This window comes from Helobdella robusta (genome assembly GCF_000326865.2).
Source record: "Helobdella robusta unplaced genomic scaffold HELROscaffold_36, whole genome shotgun sequence".
Lineage (NCBI taxonomy): Eukaryota > Metazoa > Annelida > Clitellata > Rhynchobdellida > Glossiphoniidae > Helobdella > Helobdella robusta.
The window spans coordinates 261,555-283,553 of record NW_008704742.1 but is presented as its reverse complement, the minus strand read 5'-3'; the positions used below and the strand labels follow the sequence as shown (position 1 = coordinate 283,553).

Sequence of the window (21,999 nt, the reverse complement as noted above, 5' to 3'; positions counted from 1 at the left end):
TATCTACGGTGTTCAAAGATGATGTTAAATCAATTGATTTAAATTCGTCGTCAACAACGTGTATGCTTGATCGCCCACGAGTATTTTTAAAAAGCATATTAACCTCTTCTTTCCATTTATAACTGATTTGATTAACATGTTTTTGAAAACTAAAAGTTACCCATCGATTCATAAACAAGCAATTGTTATACCTACCGTTACCGAAGTAGCCATTTTTTGACGCAAATAACCCTAGAAAATTTCGGCCTATTTCAAATTTAGCATTTGTTGCAAAGATTGTTAAAAGAATAGTATCAAAACAAATAAAATATTTCAATGACAACAATTTTTTACCTCATTTACAGTCTGGATACAGACAATTTCATTTAACTGAGACAACTCTGCTCAAGTTATTATCAATTCTGTTTTGTGCATCTGATTTGAAGCAGATGTTATTGGTAGCATTGCTTGATATGAGTGCAGCATTTGATTGTATTGATCATAATATACTAATGAGGAGGTTGTCTATAAGTTATAGAATATCAGGCACAGTGTTAAAATTTGTTGATTCTTATTAGCATGGCAGGACACAGCAAATGTTTTTTCAAAATGAATATTATAATAAAGAAAAAATGTACCTCAGGAATCAGTTTTGGATTCATTTTTTTTCTTGGTTTATACTTCTGATGTTTTGATATTATTCAGAGCTATGATATGAAATGTCTTGCTTATGCGGATGATATAGAGTTAATGTCGAGTGCATCATATGAAATTTTTGAAGACTTAGCTAACAGAACCCAAAATGATATAAAATTAAACAAAGACAAAATCAAATTACTGCCGATAGATATTTGGCAGCAGACTTTGAAGACACGTATAAAGTTGTTAAAGATTGACGATTCTGTTATTAAATTTGAAGAAACAGCAACGGTTCTTGGGTTTACGAGAGATACCAATTTATTTATGCAAGAACACACTAGGCGTATGGCCAAGTCGTGTTTGTTTTAACTTTGTCAATTGCGGCAAGTAAAAAAGTATTTAAACCAAACCACAATGGTTAACGATTGGACTATTGCAACAGCCTATTGTATGGAACATCGAGAAATGTGGTTGAAATGTTGCAATCGGTTCAAAATAGAGCTTCTAAAGTGGTAATGAGTAGTGAGTAATTTGATCATGTTTCTTCAATCATGAGGAATTTACATTGGCTGTCTGTAGGAAAAAAGGATCATGTTCAAAATATGTGTGTTGATGTTCAGATGTTTGAATGGTCTTGCTCCACAATACTTGTCAAATATGTTTGCATTCAAAAATACGAATTCACAGAACTTTGTTTTATGATCAAATGATCAGAACTATTTAAAAATTTTGGCAACTAAATCGATAATTGGGTCGAGGAATTTTGCTGTTTGTGGACCGAAGATATGGAACAAACTTCCGTAAACCATATGCAGACCTGGAATATCACTTGTGTGGTTAAAAAAAGAATTGAAGACTTTTTTATTTTGATATTTTTTTTATGAACAATATTATAGTTGATAATGTGAACTAAAAACCATTATATTTTTAATTGTTATTTGATATTTCTTTCTGTGAACAATATTACGCAGTTGATAATATTTGAGAGCGCTTTTGAATAACTTTTTAAAAGGCGCTCTATAAATTTTCCTATAACAATAATAATAATAATAATATTAATGGAAGGTGTTTCCCGTTTAAACTTAATAGTAATAAATTTTTTTGGCTGTTGTCCAGTCTTAGTTTGTATGTAGTTTTTATAGTAATATGAGCATATAATTAGAATACCTATCTAGCCCTCAAATGCACCATTGCACTTTAGGGTTCGGCCTTATTTTTTAGTTTTCATGAACAATTATTCTTCAAGTTCATCAAATTTTACAACTTTTATAGTTTATTAATAAAAACTAAATAAATAAATAAATATTAATAATTAATAAATTTAGTAATAAATACTTAGTAATTTTTATTTTAAAACTTATTAATTTTGATTAATTTTAATTGATTTATTTTTTTGCATAATATTTCAACATATCGTGCTTGACAGGTCTCTCCCTACACGTTATACTTTTTATCAATCAATCAATCAATTAGCTTATAAAGCGCTATTTCCGCGATGTTCAACAGCGCCCCTCAATGAATTTTGAAAACAGATGGGTCTTGAGATCCGCTCTGAACTTTGCAAGTGATGGAGAAGTAGTCAGAGAAGTAGGTAGAGAGTTCCAGAGAAAAGGACCAGAAAAAACAAAAGCAGATTTGGCAAAAGAGTGTTTAACACGAGTTAAGAAAAAGCGAGAAGAAGAAGACCATCGTAAACCGGGGCGTTTAGGTTCAATAAATATATCTGATAAATACTTAGGAAATAATTTAGATTGAGACTTATACATGAACGTGCAAATTTTAAAAATTATTCTATATTTTATAGGTAGCCAGTGCAAGAGAACAAGATATGGAGATATATGAGAAAAGAAAGGGGCACGATCAACTAGACGAGCAGCAGAGTTAAAAGCTTTACTTAAAGGATAGAGTATAGAGTCAGGAAGGCCATAGTAGAGCGAGTTACAATAATCAATCCTAGATAAGACTAACGAAGTAACAAGAAGTAGAAGAGTAGGATCATCAAGAAAAGGCAAAAGTTTTTTTATTCTACGTAGATGAAAGTAAGAGCTTCTAGCAACTCTATTAATCTGAAAAGAGAGAGACATAGTAGAATCAAAGATAAAACCTAGACTACGAAACTTATAAGAGACATCAAGAGTTTTAGAATCAGGTAAGATAATAGGAGGAATAGTAATAGAGTGTTTAGATTTATTAAAACAAATTAATTCAAACTTAGAAGGATTAAGTTTAAGACACATAGAGTCAGACCAAGCAATAATTGAAGAAAGACATAGAGATAAATTATGAAGTACACTATTGAGATTAGATGGAGGAAAAGAAGTATAAATATAAGAATCATCAGCATATAGTTGACTAGAGAAAGAAAAGTTATTAATAGTACGAGGTAGTTCAGAAGTATAGAGTATAAATAGAAGAGGGCCAAGGATAGAACCCTGAGGTACCCCAAAAGTAAGAGTAGAGGAGTTCGAAGTAGAATTATTGAGAACAACAGAAGAAAAACGATTACAGAGATATGAAGAAAACCAATATGGTGTTTTCGTGTTTGTGTGTATCACAATTAATTTATATATACTAAATTTGTTAAAAAAATATTATCTTTCAATAAATATTTCAACCTTTCATATTTAAACATATTTTTTCAAAAATTTTAAATTTCCCTTTTTAAAAGCTTTCTATAAATTGTTTGTTCTTTTGTAAAAGCCATTTTCATCATATATATACCCAACGTGGATGAAACGTGATTTACTCACACGTTTGTTTGTTGCTGTCAAGATCGCAGGCCAATTCAAGCTCGTTGTTTATTTTTTACGAATTTAAATTTCTGTTGTACGAGGTTAGTTTCAACATTCAAAAAATGGTTTTTTGAGTTTTGTATCATTAGGATGTTTTATTTGAAAAATGCATTTTTATTCAATTTTTTCTATAATTATATTTCTTTCGTTTTTATTGTTTTTAATTTTAAAATGACTTTAACTAAGTTCTCTAGATCTTGTGCTTGTCTTGTTAACAAACTTTACTTAACTTTTCATATTTAATTCTTAACTTAAGTAAATCTTATTACTTGTCAGTAATTTTAACTATTATTATTATTATTTACTCTATTGGCACTCCTCAGAGGATTGAACTGTGATTAACATTAAATTCTTTATTGAACAAATAACTTTTAAAATTCCAATAATATTGAATAATCAACATTCAGTTTGCTTCAATGTTGTTAGAAGATAAAATACAAATATTTTAGGCAGAGCAACTTGCACACATCAGTACAGAATTTGGTTCTAGTCATAGGAATTACCATTTCTGATAAAACTTCACTTCATTTGCAAAAAATCTTCTTAAAATATTTTGGACCCTCACGAAATACACTACCATGAGCCAGCACTGCTTACTTTAATCAAATTTGTTTTCTGATCAGCAACCAATTGCGGCTCTCTAATCAATGACTAATCTACCAGTGGCATTCCGGAGTTGTTGAACTTTATTTACCACTCCTGTACTAGCACTATGCAACATCGAATTGCAGTAGTCCAATTCGATCTAGACATTACCAAGGTCACCACAAGACTAATAATTTTATTTGTGAATGCCTAAATCGAAACTAGAACTAAAACAAGTCTTAAAACTTAAAGTTTAATTTGAATTTGAAGAATTACTCTTTATCTTAAAAGTTAGCTTTTACTTAACTCTCTTTTTATTTTATTTTGAAAATTGCAAGTCTGTCTAGCTGCCAACTGGTGCCATTTCGCAGTGCGTGCGGTAACTAAGTTCGATTTGATTATGACAGAGAGATTTCCACTCATCACATACTTTAAATATATGATGCTCGTGTGTGGCATTGTGTTGATCCCTCTGGACCCAGGAAGAGTGCAATTAACCTTTTACTTAATGGCTCAAGTTTATTTTTAAAATAAATAAAAGAAACTTAAAATTAATTTTAATAGTAACAATTAAAATGACCACTACTACTAACACATTTTTTAGACAGAAGCCGCTGATAGATAGGTGGATGGATGATTTTTTGATATATATAATAGTAAGTTAAAATGACTACTACTACTAACATATTTTTTAAACAACAGCTGCTAAAAGCTGCTGATATATATATATATATATATATATATATATATATATTTATATATATATAATAGTTATTGTAAGCTGGTGATAAACTTTTTTATTTTAATGTTTTATTTTATTTTTTTTTATTCTTATGTCAGTTTCAAAGAGAAAGCTGAAAAAGGTCTGAAATTTAGGCCATAGTGAAGCTTGTATCAATAAATTTTTAAAGAAAACAAATAATTACAACTTTTTCAATCAGTTTCTGCAACTACCAAACTCAACTGCAAGAAAATCTTCACGTTTTCATTTGTTAGTTTGTCGTTATTTGCTGTTATTTATAGTTTTGTATTTATTTTGAATTTACCGAAGAACAACCTGCATACCTCTTCGGTAAATTTGCAGAAGTAAGAGTTTTATTAGCTGCAATTAAAATTGTTTGACAATTGAAGTTAATTTATAATTAAAATTTAAGTTAAAATTTTTACAAGTCTTCAGTTGATGTTACATTGTTTAGTTTGGTCTACTCCATCATAATTATTTTTACAAGTTTTCAATTGAAACGTTTTAATGAAAAAAATACAAAATTCAATTTATACATGTGTGTGAATGTATTGAATGAATGTACATTGTGTTGCGCAATACTTACATAGTGTTATGGCATAGTTGGAAGTTTTTTTTTATAATCTTTTAATAAAATAAATAAAAATAAAAATTCTCAAAGTACTTCACTATTTGGATGAGCAGGCCTTTTAGAGAAAGTTGTAATTGATTGGTTGATTTATTGATTGATTGGTTGGTTGGTTGTTTGATTGGTTGATTGATTGACTGACTTATTGATTGATTCACTGATTGGTTGATTGGAATCTTACTTGTTTTATTCAATTTTTATTTTGTTCATCTGTTATCTGTTGGTTAATAATATGTTCATTGTTATTTGTTCAACTGTTATATTGTTCATTTGTTATAATGCGAAGGTTGGAGTTAAAGAAGAGAATGGGCGTTCCCAAGTTTTACAGGTGGATAAGTGAGAGATACCCGTGCCTCAGTGAAATCGTCAAAGAGTACCAGGTACATTTTTTTTCAAGTTTTGTCATTTTTTTGTTTTTGTCAAAAGTTTGAAATGAAGAAAGATGTTGAGATCAGCAGATGCACCCAACCAAATTCGCAGCATGTTCCACCACTCAGACATAATGATATTTCATTTCTTTAAACTCACACAAAAAAACTTTTTATATTTTTTAAAATAAAAGTCTTTAATACCATGAAAGATTGTAAAGCTTTGTCAATCACACAATATGTGTCTCGTTCTTTTGTTTTTATCACCATAATATTTTTTTTTAAATGTCTTCAATTTTACTTCATTAAAATTAAATAGCCCAACAACAAGTTCCTCAAATTTGAAAACACTGTTCGCTGTTGGCCGTCTCAACTTCATTAGCTAATTTTTTTTCCATTTGTCTAACTAGTGTGGATTTAATCTGATCAATTGCTGTGTTCAATTTTAATGAGAACTGTTCTTGTATATCGCTGCTCACATTTCATCACATTCTTATTATTTATCATCTGTCTGATTATTTAACATAATGATTGATCATTCGCTGTTATTTGTTATTATCAATTTGAATAATTTTCATTATAATTCTGTGATTTTAAATAATTTTATTTATAATTAAACTTTCATAATGGCATATTGATGGACATTTTGTGTGCTTTCCTCTTTTTTTTCACACACACACATGCAGATACCAGAGTTTGATAATCTGTACCTCGACATGAACGGAATAATCCATACATGTTCCCACCCCGATGACAACAATCCCCACTTCAGGATAACTGAGCAGGACATCTTCTCAAACATCTTCCACTACATAGAAGTACGTACGCGGCTTGCTGTGCACTGCACATATAAAACATCCTTCAACTACTTCCCATCTTATTTGTTCATCTGTCAGATTCTTCATGTAAACTTTTTCTCTCTTAACCCACCACTTCTAGGTGTTATTCCGCATGATAAAACCTCTTAAGATATTCTTCATGGCTATCGATGGAGTGGCTCCCAGAGCTAAAATGAACCAGCAGAGAAGCAGGAGATTCAGGTATCCTTCCACTTGTATCATTTCACGTATATCATCATGTATACCATCACGTTTATCATCACGTGTAGGGAGAGACCTGTCAAGCACGATATGTTGAAATATTATGCAAAAAAATAAATCAATTAATCAATCACGTCAACAATATTTTTAATATATCATCGTAATGTCCAAAATTGTTGAAGATATATTTTTAATTTGAATAAATTAAAACAGTGAAAAGAAAATTTTGATTAGAAAAGTTGAAAATCTTAATTAAAACTTTAAAAAATTTGTATTTATATATATATATATATATATATATATATATATATATATATATATATATATATATATGTTGGTAATAGACCATACTTTTTACAATATTCTATAAATTCTACCGAATGTTTGGCGTTAATATGTTTGTAGTTCGTTTTTTCGATTTTTCTCACTAAAGTTTTTTGGTGAACGTTTAGTTTATTAAAATTCAAAATAAACTTATTTTTCGAATTCATGCTGCAAATAAGGCCATATTTCGATTCCGAATGAATCATCGTCATGAATCATCGAATCAACCAACCAAAATATAAAGTTAAACTCCGAATTTATTACAACAATAAAAAGACGTCTCACCTAATACTGAAAAACAACTGTAGTCCTAGAGATAACTCTGTGTTAAAGCGTAATCACGTAATATATGAATTTAATTGCCCCTTTGACGGCTGTGCACGTCAACATGACTCATATATTGGGATTACTACTACCTCACTGACTAGAAGGCTTACGATGCATAAACAGAGTGGTGCTATCAAATCTCATTTGGACTCAACACACTCAATCACAATTAGCCGTTAAATCCTCGACGGCAACACCAAAGTAATATACCAGAACAGCAACTACACGCATCTTAAAATTGCAGAAGCAGTCCTAATCGACATCAATAAACCAAAAATAAATATACAACAAAAAATGACAACCTCACTTCCAACCCGGCGCTTAACCAACAACGAAAACAAAGAAGTAATAAAAACTAGCATCGTAAATAGTGACAAAGAAGAATATGATGCTATCGATGAAGAAAAGGAGACCAAAGAAGATGACCAGCCAATTAAGAAACCTGACACCTAATTCACATCAAAGTTAAATTTTACAACACCAAAGTTAATTTTTACAACGTCAAAGTTAATCTTGACAAAGTCAATATTTCCCTATATACATCAAGGAGCACTGACGATGATTCATTCGGAATCGAAATATGGCCTTATTTGCAGCATGAATTCGAAAAATAAGTTTATTTTGAATTTTAATAAACTAAACGTTCACCAAAAAACTTTAGTGAGAAAAATCGAAAAAACGAACTACAAACATATTAACGCCAAACATTCGGTAGAATTTATAGAATATTGTAAAAATATATATATATATATTTATAGATAGATATTTTAAATAAAATAATTCATATGTAAATATTTTTTATTGTTTTATTGTATATGTCATGCCAACAATATTCTTGTTAAATCCTTTTATGCCATCATCATTCATCATTGACTTTTTAAGTTGCGAATCATTTTAATACTACTTTCCTTTTTTCGTCGGCCTCATTGGAAGCTTCTATTAAAAACTGATCTGCAGCCACTGCTGTTTGATATTTGTCTTTAATTTGTTTTAAATGCTTCTCGCTTGATTGACAGTGTCAGTCATAATTTATAAATTGTTCTTTTTTGCCACTTAATTCAATAATGCATTGCAATGACAAGGTCTGCAAGGGAAGTTGAGGACCTAATTGCCAAGGCCTTGAACAAAGGTGAAGATTTACCGAAAGAAGAGAGATTCGATTCTAACTGCATCACTCCAGGTCAGAGAGTTTCCTCATCATCATCATTTGTCATTTCATTTATATAAACATCATTGAGATTATTATTATTTTAAATATTGTTAAATAAACTTGATGTTGATGGACTAAATATGGAAGAATGAATATGAACTGAAAATAATACAAATGAACACAGGAACTGCGTTCATGGCCAGATTGCACATTGCACTGAAGGACTTTGTTGTGGCGAAGGTCAATTCCGATCCACTCTGGCAGATACCGACCATCATATTCTCGGGGCACGAGGTCAGTAGTTTTTATATTTTCCACTCTTATGGTCGATAGTTGATTATTCTTACGTTGTCTTTTTATTATTTCAGTCTTCCATCCTTCTATTGCGATTGTCTGTTAATGTTCGGCTATCCGCTTGTTTCACAAATTTGCGACTGCAGTGTGCTTCCTAAACATTGTTGGTGCTATGATGGCTTGCTTGGACCTATCATTAATCGCTCACGTCCTTCCCATTATCGTTTTTATAACTCATCCTGAAAACAATTTCATGCTACATGCTCAAAATTGTTGAACACATGTTTCTAAAATCCCTTTCAAGAGTCGACGGTCTTGTCAATTAAGTTTATGTCCAGAACTTAAAGTTGAGATGTTTGCTATCTCATTGCGTTCTTGAGATACGCCTGTTCATTCAAATTTTGATTGAATGCAAAGTTCCATATTTTTTTATAATTAAATATCCATCCACGAATCAACATTCATGACTTCATTCATCTGCCTGCAACTTGTTCAGTACACTTGAAACGTGCAGAATGTATGTTAATGTATCTTATTCCACAACTTAAAAGGACATTTTCTTTTCCACAAAATTTGTTTCAATTAATGTAGAGATTGTAGCTAACTGGACATCAGCAATCGACAATCAATTTGTGTATAAGATATTTATAATCACATTTTAATGATTTGATGACCACTCACTCACTCACTCCCTCATGTTGTTTCATAGACTCCTGGGGAAGGTGAGCACAAAATAATGGATTTCATTCGACACGAAAAGTCAAAATCCACATTCAATCCCAACACTCGACACTGCCTCTATGGACTTGATGCTGATCTGGTCAGTATTTTATTCGCTCAACATGAGTATTTATCAAATAATTTTTTATTTCAATATGACTATTGTGAAAATAAATTTGGAAATGTTGTCAGATAATGCTGGGTATGTTGACTCACGAACCTCACTTTGCATTGCTGAGAGAAGAAGTGAAGTTCACAAAGAGCAAGGCGGACAAACGAGTGACTAGTCCCGAAGACACGACCTTCCATCTTCTCCATCTCTCGCTGCTCAGAGATTATCTCAATCTTGAGTTCTCCTCTCTCAAAGTTATTATTTTCTTGCTCACTTCATAATCTTTACCATTCGAGATTAACAAATATTATAATTGAGTTCATTTATTTGACAGGGAAAGTTAGATTTCAGATATGACTTGGAGAAAATAATTGACGATTGGTTGTTCATGGGCTTCCTGGTTGGAAATGATTTTGTACCCAACCTGCCAAACATTCACATCCACCATGACTGCCTGCCCGTTTTATGGTCCGCTTATAAAAAAGTGCTGCCAAATCTGAAAGGTTTGCTATCGAGATTGATTGGTCACAACTCAGAATGACACATGGCAATCAATTATTTTTCTTCTTTCTTGCTTAGGTTACATCAATGAGGATGGCTTTCTCAATTTGGAAAGGTTTCATATCTACATTAAAGAGCTAGAACAGGTTACTTTGCAACTTTTTAAATTTAAATATTCGTTGCATCAGAAAGTATTTTAACTAATGCTAACAACAAATTATAAATCCTTTCAAAGTTAACATGCTTAAGCTCCTGTCCAAATCTTTTTTATTATCTGAATGTTGACAGAATGTGGACAAAACTAAGTTGATATGGGACAATAGATTCAAATAATTCAGTTTATTGCAGGAAGCTTTTTTCTGACCTGGTGAAAAGCCAACTTGCCACTACGGCCGTTAAAATTCCGTTGTCATTTTATAATACCGTCTTGCATGTTGTAATAGTCTCTGCATCTGTCGGATTCTGGTTTTTAAAAAATAAAAAAATATTCCGTAAAGCCGGTTTGCGCCATTTGACTCACAAAATGATTTCATTGGCAACTTTCATTTTAAAATCTTAGGTACTTGAAAACCATTCCATTATATATTTTAAAACAAACAGTACGATCTAGAGAAGTTCCAGGAACACGCCGATGACATTAGGTGGATGAAGAATAAGAGCAGGAACGGGAAAAGTGGAAATAAGATATTCCGTGGAAAAGTTCAAAATTCAAAAGTTGAGGAGGTTGAGGGTGAAGGTGGTGATGATGAGGATGGTGAGAGTGATGAAATTACGAATGAAGGAACATCGAGTGATGAAGTGAGTGCCATCTACCATTAAGTTTTATTTTTTAATGAATCAGTACCATTGTCAAGTACCCATATTATTACATGATTCAATATTTTACTCTTGGTTGCAAAAGTTTGCTATCTTTAGCCAACAAACCATTCTATTAAATTATTCATTGCAACAAATTAAATTATTCGTATGTATTTTAAAACATTTTCTAGTACAGAATTAAACTTTCCAATTTGTTTTCAAATATTTTAATACCCAAAAATTAATTTTTGTGATAGAAAAAATCGTTAAGCAGTGTCTTACTTGGAATACCCAGTGCATCAGATTTCATAACGACAAAATCGTCTGGCAGCATTTCTGGTATGATTCAATCATTGTTTGCATTAAAAGTTGTACATTCAGTTTGTGCTTGAATCAGAAATTGTGCATTTGTTCAACAAATTCTGCTTCAGGTAATCCAACCAAAGTTGACTCATTGGAAAGGATCAGCAAGGGAACAACATCCAGTTCATCAAATGAAGACAGTGCCTTGAACCAAATGTTCAGGGACTTCAAGGATGAATATTACAAGGAGAAGATGGAACTTCCTTTTGTCGACAGGTATTTTTATCCTTAATCAAAAATTTTCTGACTCCGACTTGGGGTTTCGCGACTCACAGAAAAAGTTTTTACTTTTGCTTCATAATTTCACTTAAATATCCCTTCAAAATGTCACTTAAAATCAGTCAACGTAATTGTTTTTTTATATATTTTTTTTTATTTTTGTTTTAAAACCTACTGAAAAATTTATTTGATTGCATTCACCTATTAGCATTTATTTTAGTATTAAACACATTTATATCTTCTAAAAAACACGATCCTAAAAATTATTTAGAAATAGAAAAATATGAATTTTTCAAACTCTAAACACTTTCCGAAATCGGATGAAAAATATCCAACTCCGACCCTCAAAAATCTCCGATTTTGTCGAATTGCTTTTTTTAACTATCGTCACTCCCGAGAATATTTTCATTTTATGGTGGCTTGATCATTGTGACATTTTATGTTGGTCATGCTTCTTCATCGCTGGTATCTTTGAGCTTTCAAATTCTACCTAATCATTGTATGAAATGTTGAAATGTCTGTTGAACCTCACTTGAGCTGAATGCAAAATAATGTCATGCAGTATTCAAGCAAAGATTAATTTTTTCTAGTTTTAAAGAATTTCCAGTAAATACTTTATGGTATAATTATCTTTTATGGTTCTTTCATACTGCTATAAAAATAGAATGCTCAAGTAAACTCTTAAAATCTTCATCGATAGTACTTCATATCTGAATTAAAATAAACAAGATAATGCGTTATTTACTTGTCAGGAGCGTCTGGGAAGAGCTGGCCTATGAATACGTGCTCGCCCTTCAGTGGATCCTCCATTATTATTACAACGGCGTTCAGTCTTGGAGCTGGTCAGTAGATAGATTATCAGTTTATTCATTCTAATAAATGAGTTTTCGCTTACCAAATTGTTTTTTGAATTTTGTTTATATTTAACATAATTGAGCGATGACAAATGTAGAATCTGCATAGTTTGTTTAAATTATTTGTTGGTTTGCCTACTGACAATTTATTGATTCATAATATGAATTCATCTAGCAGTGATAGGTGACATCCAACTTGTTCAATTTTAGGTTTTATCCAAGTCATTATGCACCTTTCTTATCTGATCTGAAGTATTTTAGAGGTTTCAAATTAACATATGAACTGTCCAAACCATTCCTCCCCTTCCAACAACTCATGGCAGTCCTTCCGAAAGCCAGCAAGAAACTTCTACCATCATGTTATCACGTTAGTCTAGCTCTTTCAGCGTGCTCTTCTACTACATGAATTTTAAATTTTCTCTTTTTTAAATTATGTAGGTTTATTATTTAAAACTCAACTATTTGTAATTTTTCATTCTTCAAAACATTTATATAATATTATTGACAATATAATATGTATGCATTAAAGACAAAATCGTCATGCGGTAAATTGAAATCTATATATATATATATATTTCAATATTTAATTATTGAACATACTCCACTGCAGTCGTTGATGGAAGAAGGTTCGATCCTGGCCAGTTTCTACCCTCTGGAGTTCGCGACGGATCTCAATGGGAAGTTGCAGGAGTGGGAAGCTGTTGTTCTTATCCCATTCATTGATGAGGTTTGCAAATTATTCTCTTCTCCACTTTCATGCTGAGCAGTTTCGTTTACATACCCACGTGAAAAGTGGATACGATGCATTCACATTATGTTCTTGTCTTTACACAACTGTTTGCACTACATTCTCTGTATGAATTGCTGCTTTCACCATATTTTCATCTCATTAGACAAAATGTTTAATTGAACAACAAATTTTTTTTTTCAGAGCGTCAGAAATAGTCAAAAATCATTTTTTCATTTTTTCAATCGAACACAAATCGCCTGCAAACAGCAAAAGTTGTTGGAGGCCATGGAGAAATGTGATGGTAAGTTGAGTGCAGAGGAGAAGAAGAGGAACTCATTTGGTCCTCACATTGTGGTTCAGTATGATGCTGATGTTCAAAAGTCATACCAGATGCAAAACAAAAATGTTCTGCACAAAAATCATGCTAAGTTAGTTCATTTAAGGCAAATCTGATTCATCTTTTTTAAAATCGCTTTTAAGCCAATGAATTAGAATAAGAATTAATTATAATTAACTAAAAATTATGAAAATTAATAATTATTATTATTAATAACGACAAATTATCATTTCATTGAAAAGAATTAAAGAGCTTCCGATAGATGCATTTCATGTGCCAATAAGGAACATTTGCAAGGGCCTGTGCGAGGGCGTGGACATGACGGCGTACAGATTTGGATTCCCCACATTGAAGCATCTACCTCATAAGGTCACTTCCCTTCAATTCACATCATGAGAAATTTTTAAATTTCTGCTTTGTTATATTGCTCATGTGTATATGTGCGCAAAGTTATGTCCTTTCGTAAATGTTTCACATAATTTTTTATTTAATGCAGGGAACGCTGAAAGTCTGCGGTGTCAGAGTTTTTCAAAGGAACAGTACAAACGCCAGCATGGTTCTGACGCTAGAGAGATACCAAGACGATGTAATGTCTTATTTTTGTTTGTTTTTATATATTTTCTATTTGCTTATTATATGAACTACATCTAATGGTAATGTAGTTGCAGGGGTGGGCAAGCTAAGGCCCGGCGGCCCGCGATGATATTTTATGCGGCCAGCGAGGCCATGTTTGCCAAAAAAAGTATAATTTGCAATTAAAGTACATATGCGGCCTCTCCAAAAATCCCGATTGCTGTAATTCTTTTTGATTCCGACATCGTGTGCATTTATTTGTTCATTAAATTCACTCCCGGACAGTTCTCGGAGGATACAATTTATATTATACATAGCTATTTATTTATTTATCATAAAATCAACTCCATTTTAAATGCATCACCAATTATTTGTCTGTTTATTAGGATAACTTAAGAACATATTTAATAAGGTCCAACAGCAGCATTGATACATTTATTGATTAGTTAGCTAAATATATCTCAACCCATCTGTTGGTCCAAATGTTTCCGTGCGTTTCAGTGAAAATATTTTTTGCGATCATTCAAATTTGTATTACTTGACCTTTTTGGAAAAATCTTTTTAGCGAACTTAATTATAAGTTAGCGAACATTTAAAAATTTTCCAAATTCTGGTTTTCTTATTCATTAGTTCTTCACCATAATTTGGCACCGTTGGATAGCTGGTTGATCCAAACACAAACACGTTTGGTGTCAATGTTGATTGTAACGTAGAGGTCGTCATAAACATAATTGAATAATTATAAACATAATTAAATGTCATAAACATAAATGAATAATTATAAACATAATTAAATGTCATAAACATAATTGAATAATTATAAACATAATTAAATGTCATAAACATAATTGAATAATTATAAACATAATTAAATGTCATAAACATAACTGAATAATTATAAACATAATTAAATGTCATAAACATAATTGAATAATTATAAGCATAATTAAATGCCAGACTCTCAAGGTGGTCGCAAAAAAGTTCTTAGGTCATGTCGTCCATGTAAATTATCCTCACCTCATCGAATGTCTAGTCACATCCGTTTCCTCCGACGAGTTCAAGTTGGTTATTGGATAATATTATTTTAATATCTTTTGCGAATTTTCCTAATTTTTTTAACTTGATTTTACAAGGTGGAAGTTGTCTGACGATGGCGATGCTGCTAGCATGACATCAGGCGGCATTGTTCGTGAATCACTGATTCCAGTTGAGCAGGCCCACTGGCAGAATATCAAACAAAACCTCATTGAAAAGTTTGTCAAAAAAACTGTTTTTTTTTAATGTTCATAGTAAAAGGAAGATGAGTTAGCCGAAGATATTTTTTACTTCAAATAAGTATAAGTCTTGATATTTTTTTTCTCTCTGCTGTTGAAACAAAACATAGAGCACTGTGGTGGTATGCTGCCATGAACGCTCGCTTCACGATGTAGATGAGTAAATATGGCTGATGTACTCTTGCAAACTGACTTTCATTTTCTTCCACTTCTTGCTTCAGAACAGCGTTTCATGATGCTTATTCGTTTAAGACAGCTGCTAAGATAAGCACCACTGAGAAGCATTGGATGTATAATAATATTAAAGTGATATTGCTGTGATGAACTGACGATGACGGCCTCAAACACTTGCAGGTACATGACGAGGTATGCAGTGGACATCGGTGACGAAGAAATCTTGGTCTACGGCAGAGTGCTTGTTGGCAAAAGGTTCGACAAATGTTTTACATTTTCATATCAGTTGTTGGCGGTTGTAATGATTGATGATGGTTTTGATCTTATCGTTCAACCTACATTTAAGGAATGCATTAAATTTAAAAATATTGTTGCATTGAAAATGTTTGAGCAGATACGTTGTGGACAAGAGTGGGCACGTATCAGTCTCACGACAATGGAGTCAATTTCCAGAGCCATTCCTCCGCCAAACCACTGTGGTAGTAGTTTATTTTGATTTGATTTGCATGGTGTTCTCTAGTCTCTTCTCTCTTTTCCTCTGCCGCTCATATTTTCTTTCAACAATTCACTCATTTTTCATTGAAGACAAAAACTCTAATAACTTCAAAGCACATTGATGAAAACAATAATGAGTTTTTTTTTTAATAATACACTTATTTCACGTTGAACTGTTTGGCGCAACCATTTGTACATACAATTTTAACAATAATAAATAACAATGGAGAAATTCACAAAATTCAAGAAATTCTCCTTCAAAATTTTTAAAACTTTCCATCAAACGTCGTCACTAACATTTTCTAACTTCCAACACAATAATCACCGTGAGACGATGACGACGATGACCACCATCATTAAAATTGCATCCACGATCACCATCACCACAACTGCCTTGAAATAGCTAATCGATTCAGAAGTGTGGGATTCAGCCGACCAATCAGCGATGACCCTATCTGACCTCTTCCCCGTCGGTTCGTGTGTCTTCATGTTGTGCAATCCACATTACGGAGCCCAGGGTCATGTGAGTTTGTCCTTTCTTTACATTTTAACATTCCCAAGACACCTAGAACATAATCATTCCCAAAACTCAATAATAATTTGCCACCTGGTGAATTTTTTATATTCTTTTTCTCTAATGAACATCTTATAATTTATTTATTTAGTCATTAATTAATTAATTAACTAATTCGTTTATATATTTCTAAAATTATTATTTTATTTTCCATGCTTAAACCTTCTTTCTCCGCAATTTATTTTCCTCATTTTATGATATTGTCTCCCATATTGTAACAGATTCTGCATTCCTCAGATTCCGATTTCTTTTAAAGAATAATATAAAAAAATGTCGTTCACTCTGTTTGCTGATGATATTAATAATGTGTGCTGCTCATTAAAGCTGAGTTACGAATGATCCACATTCATTCATTCCACAGCTGTTTATTGGAATGAATGATGAAGATGATGAATGAATGATCGTTGCATGAATGACAGCCAATGTACTTACGCTTTTGGTGAATGGATGATTGCAGGTTACGGAACTTCCAAGCAGATCCAAATTGAGAGTGACAGCAAGGTTCACGATCCCCTCTGAGCCTAATCTTCAGCAAGTCAGAAGGGACTGCCAGGTGGGTGGCTCTCCGTTAACTCATTCCTGATTGATTGATTTACGAATTTAAAAAAACGAATTTTTTGTCCGCATTATTCATATGCTTGTGTGAGAATGAAATGTAAAATAGCACACACCACTCACCATTCAACAACTTCCGTTATATATACAAAGTTGCAGATGATGAATTATGCCCCCGCCCACTTTGTATGTCCTCGTCTTGGCATTCCCACACAACTTCTGGCCAGGATCACAGGGACTGTCTACATCGTGGATGACGTCTCAAACAACAAGACCAACATCGGATTGAACCTTAAGTACAATAAACAGAACTTGGAGGTTGGTTGATTGGTTGGCTGATTGGTTGGTTAGTTAGTTAGTCGGTTGATTGGCTGGCTGGTTGGTTGGTTGGTTGGTTGGTTAGTTGGTTGACTGGCCGCTGGTTACAAAAATTTGGTTGGTCGGTCGGTTAGTTAGTTGGTTGTTATTATTATTATTGTTGTTGTTGTTGTTATTAGTAATAGTATTATCATCGTTATCGTTATTATGTATCGTTATATGATATATCGTTATCACCCTTAGTGGCATTCCTCGGAGGTTTGAATTGAACTGCGATTAAATGCTTCGTTGAACAAATAACTTTTCAATTCCCGTCTGAAATTATTTAATGGAACAATCTGTTTCAATCTTGTTGGAAGATTGTCCTATATTTCGGGCAGATCAGCCTGCACGCACACCTCTCAGTCACCTATTTTTGTCCTACTTTTATGAACTGACGAAACCAAATGCAGTTCATGTTCTACTCCTACTTTTGTTCTCTTATGAAAAACCTCCTTCAAACATTCTGGACCTCCTCCGTGCAGCATCCGTGAGTCACGACTGCCATTTTAAATCTTTTTCCTTCTTATTCTTTGTCCACGCGCTCTCTCTCCCTCTTTCTCTCTCTCCCTCCCCTTCTCTCTCTCTCTCTCCCTCTCCTTCCTCTCTTTCTCTCTCTGTCTCTCTCTCCCCTTCTCTCTTTCTCTCTCTCTCTGTCTCTCTCTCCCTCTCCTTCTCTCTCTCTCTCTCTCTCTGTCTCTCTCTCTCTCTCTCTCTGTCTCTCTCTCCCTCCCCTTCTCTCTCTCTCTCTCTCTCTCTCTGTCTCTCTCTCTCTCTGTCTCTCTCTCTCTCTGTCTCTCTCTCTCTGTCTCTCTCTCTCTGTCTCTCTCTCCCTCCCCTGCTGTCTCTCTCTGTCTCTCTCTGTCTCTCTCCCTCTCTCTGTCTCTCTCTCTCTCTGTCTCTCCCTCCCCTTCTCTCTCTCTCTCTCTTTCCTTCCTCTCTGTCTCTCTGTCTCTCTCTCTCTCTCTCTCTCCCTCCCCGTAGCCAGGCGCCCGCTCGGGTTTGGGCTTCTATATATTCCATAATTGTTGCTTCTATTTTGTAACTTCTTTTGTGATTAGTAGAGTTCGTTAGTTCGCGGAAACAAGTGATAGCGTTGTGTCGTTGAAAGCCTGAAAAACATAAAAAAACAAGTTGTGTAGATATTAAGCAGTTTATAATGTCCTTAAAAGGTGATTGAACTGGCTGGATGAGATTATCTGAAGCTAGATTTCAATTTGGATATGAAATGCTGAAGACTGGTGATTGAGATGCATAGGTCCTAGTACAATCAAAATGGTGAAGCCGATCTGATACCGTTGTTTATGTTTTCAGAAATAATTTATAGGGAGATTTTAAAACCAAACAAGACGTGAGTTTACATTTAAAAAATCTGAGAATGTAAATATTTGCGACGTTGCTAGCTGCATGACCTAACGTGATCCCGCTGTAGAATTATTGAACCCACCCACGAACACAAACGCAGGTGCCCGGCTACACGAAGAAAGTCGAAAATGAGTGGCTCTACTCGCCAAATGTTTGCAACATCCTCAAAGAATACATCGCCAAGTAAGTTTTTTATTTTTTCGAGGATTTGTTGCAGCCTACAGACGTTTATGAAGTTTTTCAGTTGTCTCTGTCTGATTTGCATCGTCAATCTGTACGCGCATGTGCTGCACACACATCACACACACACATCACACACACACACACACATTCATGTGTTTATCAATCAATCAATTATTTAATAATTAATTTATATTTATATTTTTATTTGTTAATTTGTTGTTATTATATTGGTGTTGTTGGTTCGTTTATACATATACTCCTATAAATTAAAGCTAGCTCCACTTTTCATCAGCACAATATTCTGCTCTGTTGCAATTACTGAATGAAAATGACGACCCTCTTGCCATCAATACATTCACATTATTTCAATAAAGAATAATAACTATTTCCATAATAATTCGTCAGTTTGTGGCGACCTATGTTTATGATATCTGAACCATTAACCAAATTGCATTCGTCGCACTTACTCTTGTTTCAGATTTCCAGACCTGTTCAAAGAAATTGTCCGAATGAGTAACAATGACACCTTCCCACTTTCAAAAGTTTTCAGACAGAATAGGTGGGTCTCAACTTTTTTTCTTATGAAGTTCTTAACTAATAATTAACCCTGCGTTTAATCTTTTCATGTTGGCACATTTTGGTTACTGCGTGTATTGGTTATATTGTATTTTTTATTATTTCATGTAACTTATGTCTGGTTATTAACTGGTCTTGACTGATGGGGTCGTAATGATATTCTTATGATTGTCGTTATCACCATTATCAAGATTATCATAATGAATGATGACGGTGATGGTGATGATGGTAATCGTGATTATGATGATGGTGATGATGATGATGATGATAGCAAAACACACAACCCACCTGATGCTTCCAACAGGGAGAAACGAATGCAGGAGTTGAAATCCTTCCTGGATGAGTTGCCGTGTCGATCGATCAGTGCCAAACCACACGGCACTGTCCAACTGGAGTCTCACCTGGTTGACTGCGTTCAAGCAGTCGTGGACTCTTTAGATGTATGTTCGTGTGTGCGTGCGTGTGTGTGTGTGCGTGTGTTCATGTGTGTGCGTGTATGTGCGTAAGCTCTTTCATAGATGTCTTTTCGTTTGTCTGCGTCTTTGTTGTTATGTCTGTTCTGTATGTATGCGTACTTATTTGTTTTTTTAGTATATTGACCCTGTTTTGTGCGTAATGTTTTTGGTTTGTATGATATTTTACTCATGAAAACAAATCTAATTATTAAGATATCTTCAACAAACTTCTAAACCAGTACACACACACATACACACAGTACATAAAATTTTTCGTTATTTTGTCTATCCCATCTTTTCAACTGTGTGAGACGAGTCATTGCAGGTTCCTTAGTTTGAATTTTTTAGCTAATTGATTGGGTGACTTTGGGGCATAAATATTTATTGCATGTTAATTAGGGAAGATGAAATGGTAGATAGCCAAGGCCATTTGTAAAGTTATGAATTGAATATTATATATATATATATATATATATATATATTTCTATAGAAAAAGAAGAATCAGTTGTCGGTAGTTATGCAGGTGAAACCTCATCTTCTCTATCAGGTCAGATCACGTTCAATCTGATGATCGTGTATTGTTGTTCGTGTTGTTAGTTTTTTTTTGTTGTTTTTGTTGGTTTGTATTGTTTTGTTGTTTGTGTTGTTATGTTGTTGTTGTTCTGTTGTTAGTGTTGATTTGTTGTTATTTTGTTTGTGTTAGTGTTTTGTTGTTCGTGTTTTTTTGTTGTTAACACCACCATTGACATTGCCGTGTTGTTTTAATTGTGGTGTTCTCGTGTCTTGCTGCTGTTGTTGTCTCATGTTTTCTTTTGTATAAATAAGTTTGTTGTTTTTGTTGCCATAGTTTTTGATTTTTCTGTTGTCATTATGAATTTGAATTTTATTATCAGATTTCAAGTTTATGAATTATATTTTGAATGTTTGTCCATCTTCCCAATTACATCACACATTCACTCCCTGTTTGACTTTCATTTCATTTTGATGTTTACTTTTCACTTTTTTGAGGTACGAATAAAGGGGTGAAAATAATAACCTTCAATCAACAAACCAACCATTCAACCAACAGATCACTTATTTTATCAACTGACCACCTATTTAACCAACCATTCAGCTAATTATCAACGGCTCAATCAAACATTAAACCTGCCATCTATTCAAACAACCATTCAACCAGCTAACTAGACAATTGTTCAACCAATCATTCAACCAACCAACCATTCATCCATTCCACCAACCAACCATTCAACTAACCATTTAACTAACCAACCATCCAACCAACTACAAATAATAGTTGAAAGACCTCCACTCGGCATGCCTGCCAGATGAGCACGCTACATTTGAACTGCTTGACAGAGTGGTGAACGTGAGGCAGGGTTATTGCGTTCCTGTTGGTCTGAGAGGCACCATCGTTGGAATACAGCCAGGTCGGTGCACTCGCTATCTCTCTACCGCCAAATCATTCATTCATTCATATTGAATTCCATTAACAACGTTTGTTACATTATTTATTAAAAATGTGATGCATAATAGGAAAGTATTTTAATTGTCCTCTGGGAATTAATTGGATGGAAAAAAATGTGAAAACGATAAATTTGGACTTAGGAACAGAAAAGGAGGAAATTTGTCATATAACGCAGAGCTTTCCGAGTTTGGGTATAGGTCCTGCGTTTTTGTGCCGTGCAATATTACTGTGTTGATACAAAACCGAAATTGAGTAAATGAATAAAGACAGCAAGTAATATGAAGTAGAGACAGTGTAAAGGAAAAACTGGAAGAGGTAAGAAGTGATATCTGAAATAAATTAGAACTTGCAAACAGTTTGAACCTGGAGACAGGGGTTAACAATCTGAAAGAGGCACTCTATGCAGCATGTAAATAAATTTTTATAATCAAGAAAAGTTTTATAAAACCGC

General features: G+C 33.3%; 1 protein-coding gene across 1 annotated transcript; it reads left to right on the top strand.

The window, feature by feature from the left end:
- Positions 1–5,643: 5,643 nt before the first annotated feature.
- On the top strand, positions 5,644–6,890 carry HELRODRAFT_175999 (hypothetical protein; the record flags this gene model as incomplete). Its single annotated transcript, XM_009023358.1, has 4 exons — positions 5,644–5,745; positions 6,420–6,551; positions 6,673–6,773; positions 6,842–6,890. The coding sequence occupies 4 exons, from the start codon at positions 5,644–5,646 to the stop codon at positions 6,888–6,890; spliced, it is 384 nt and encodes a 127-aa protein (XP_009021606.1).
- Between the last annotated feature and the right edge of the window lie 15,109 nt (positions 6,891–21,999).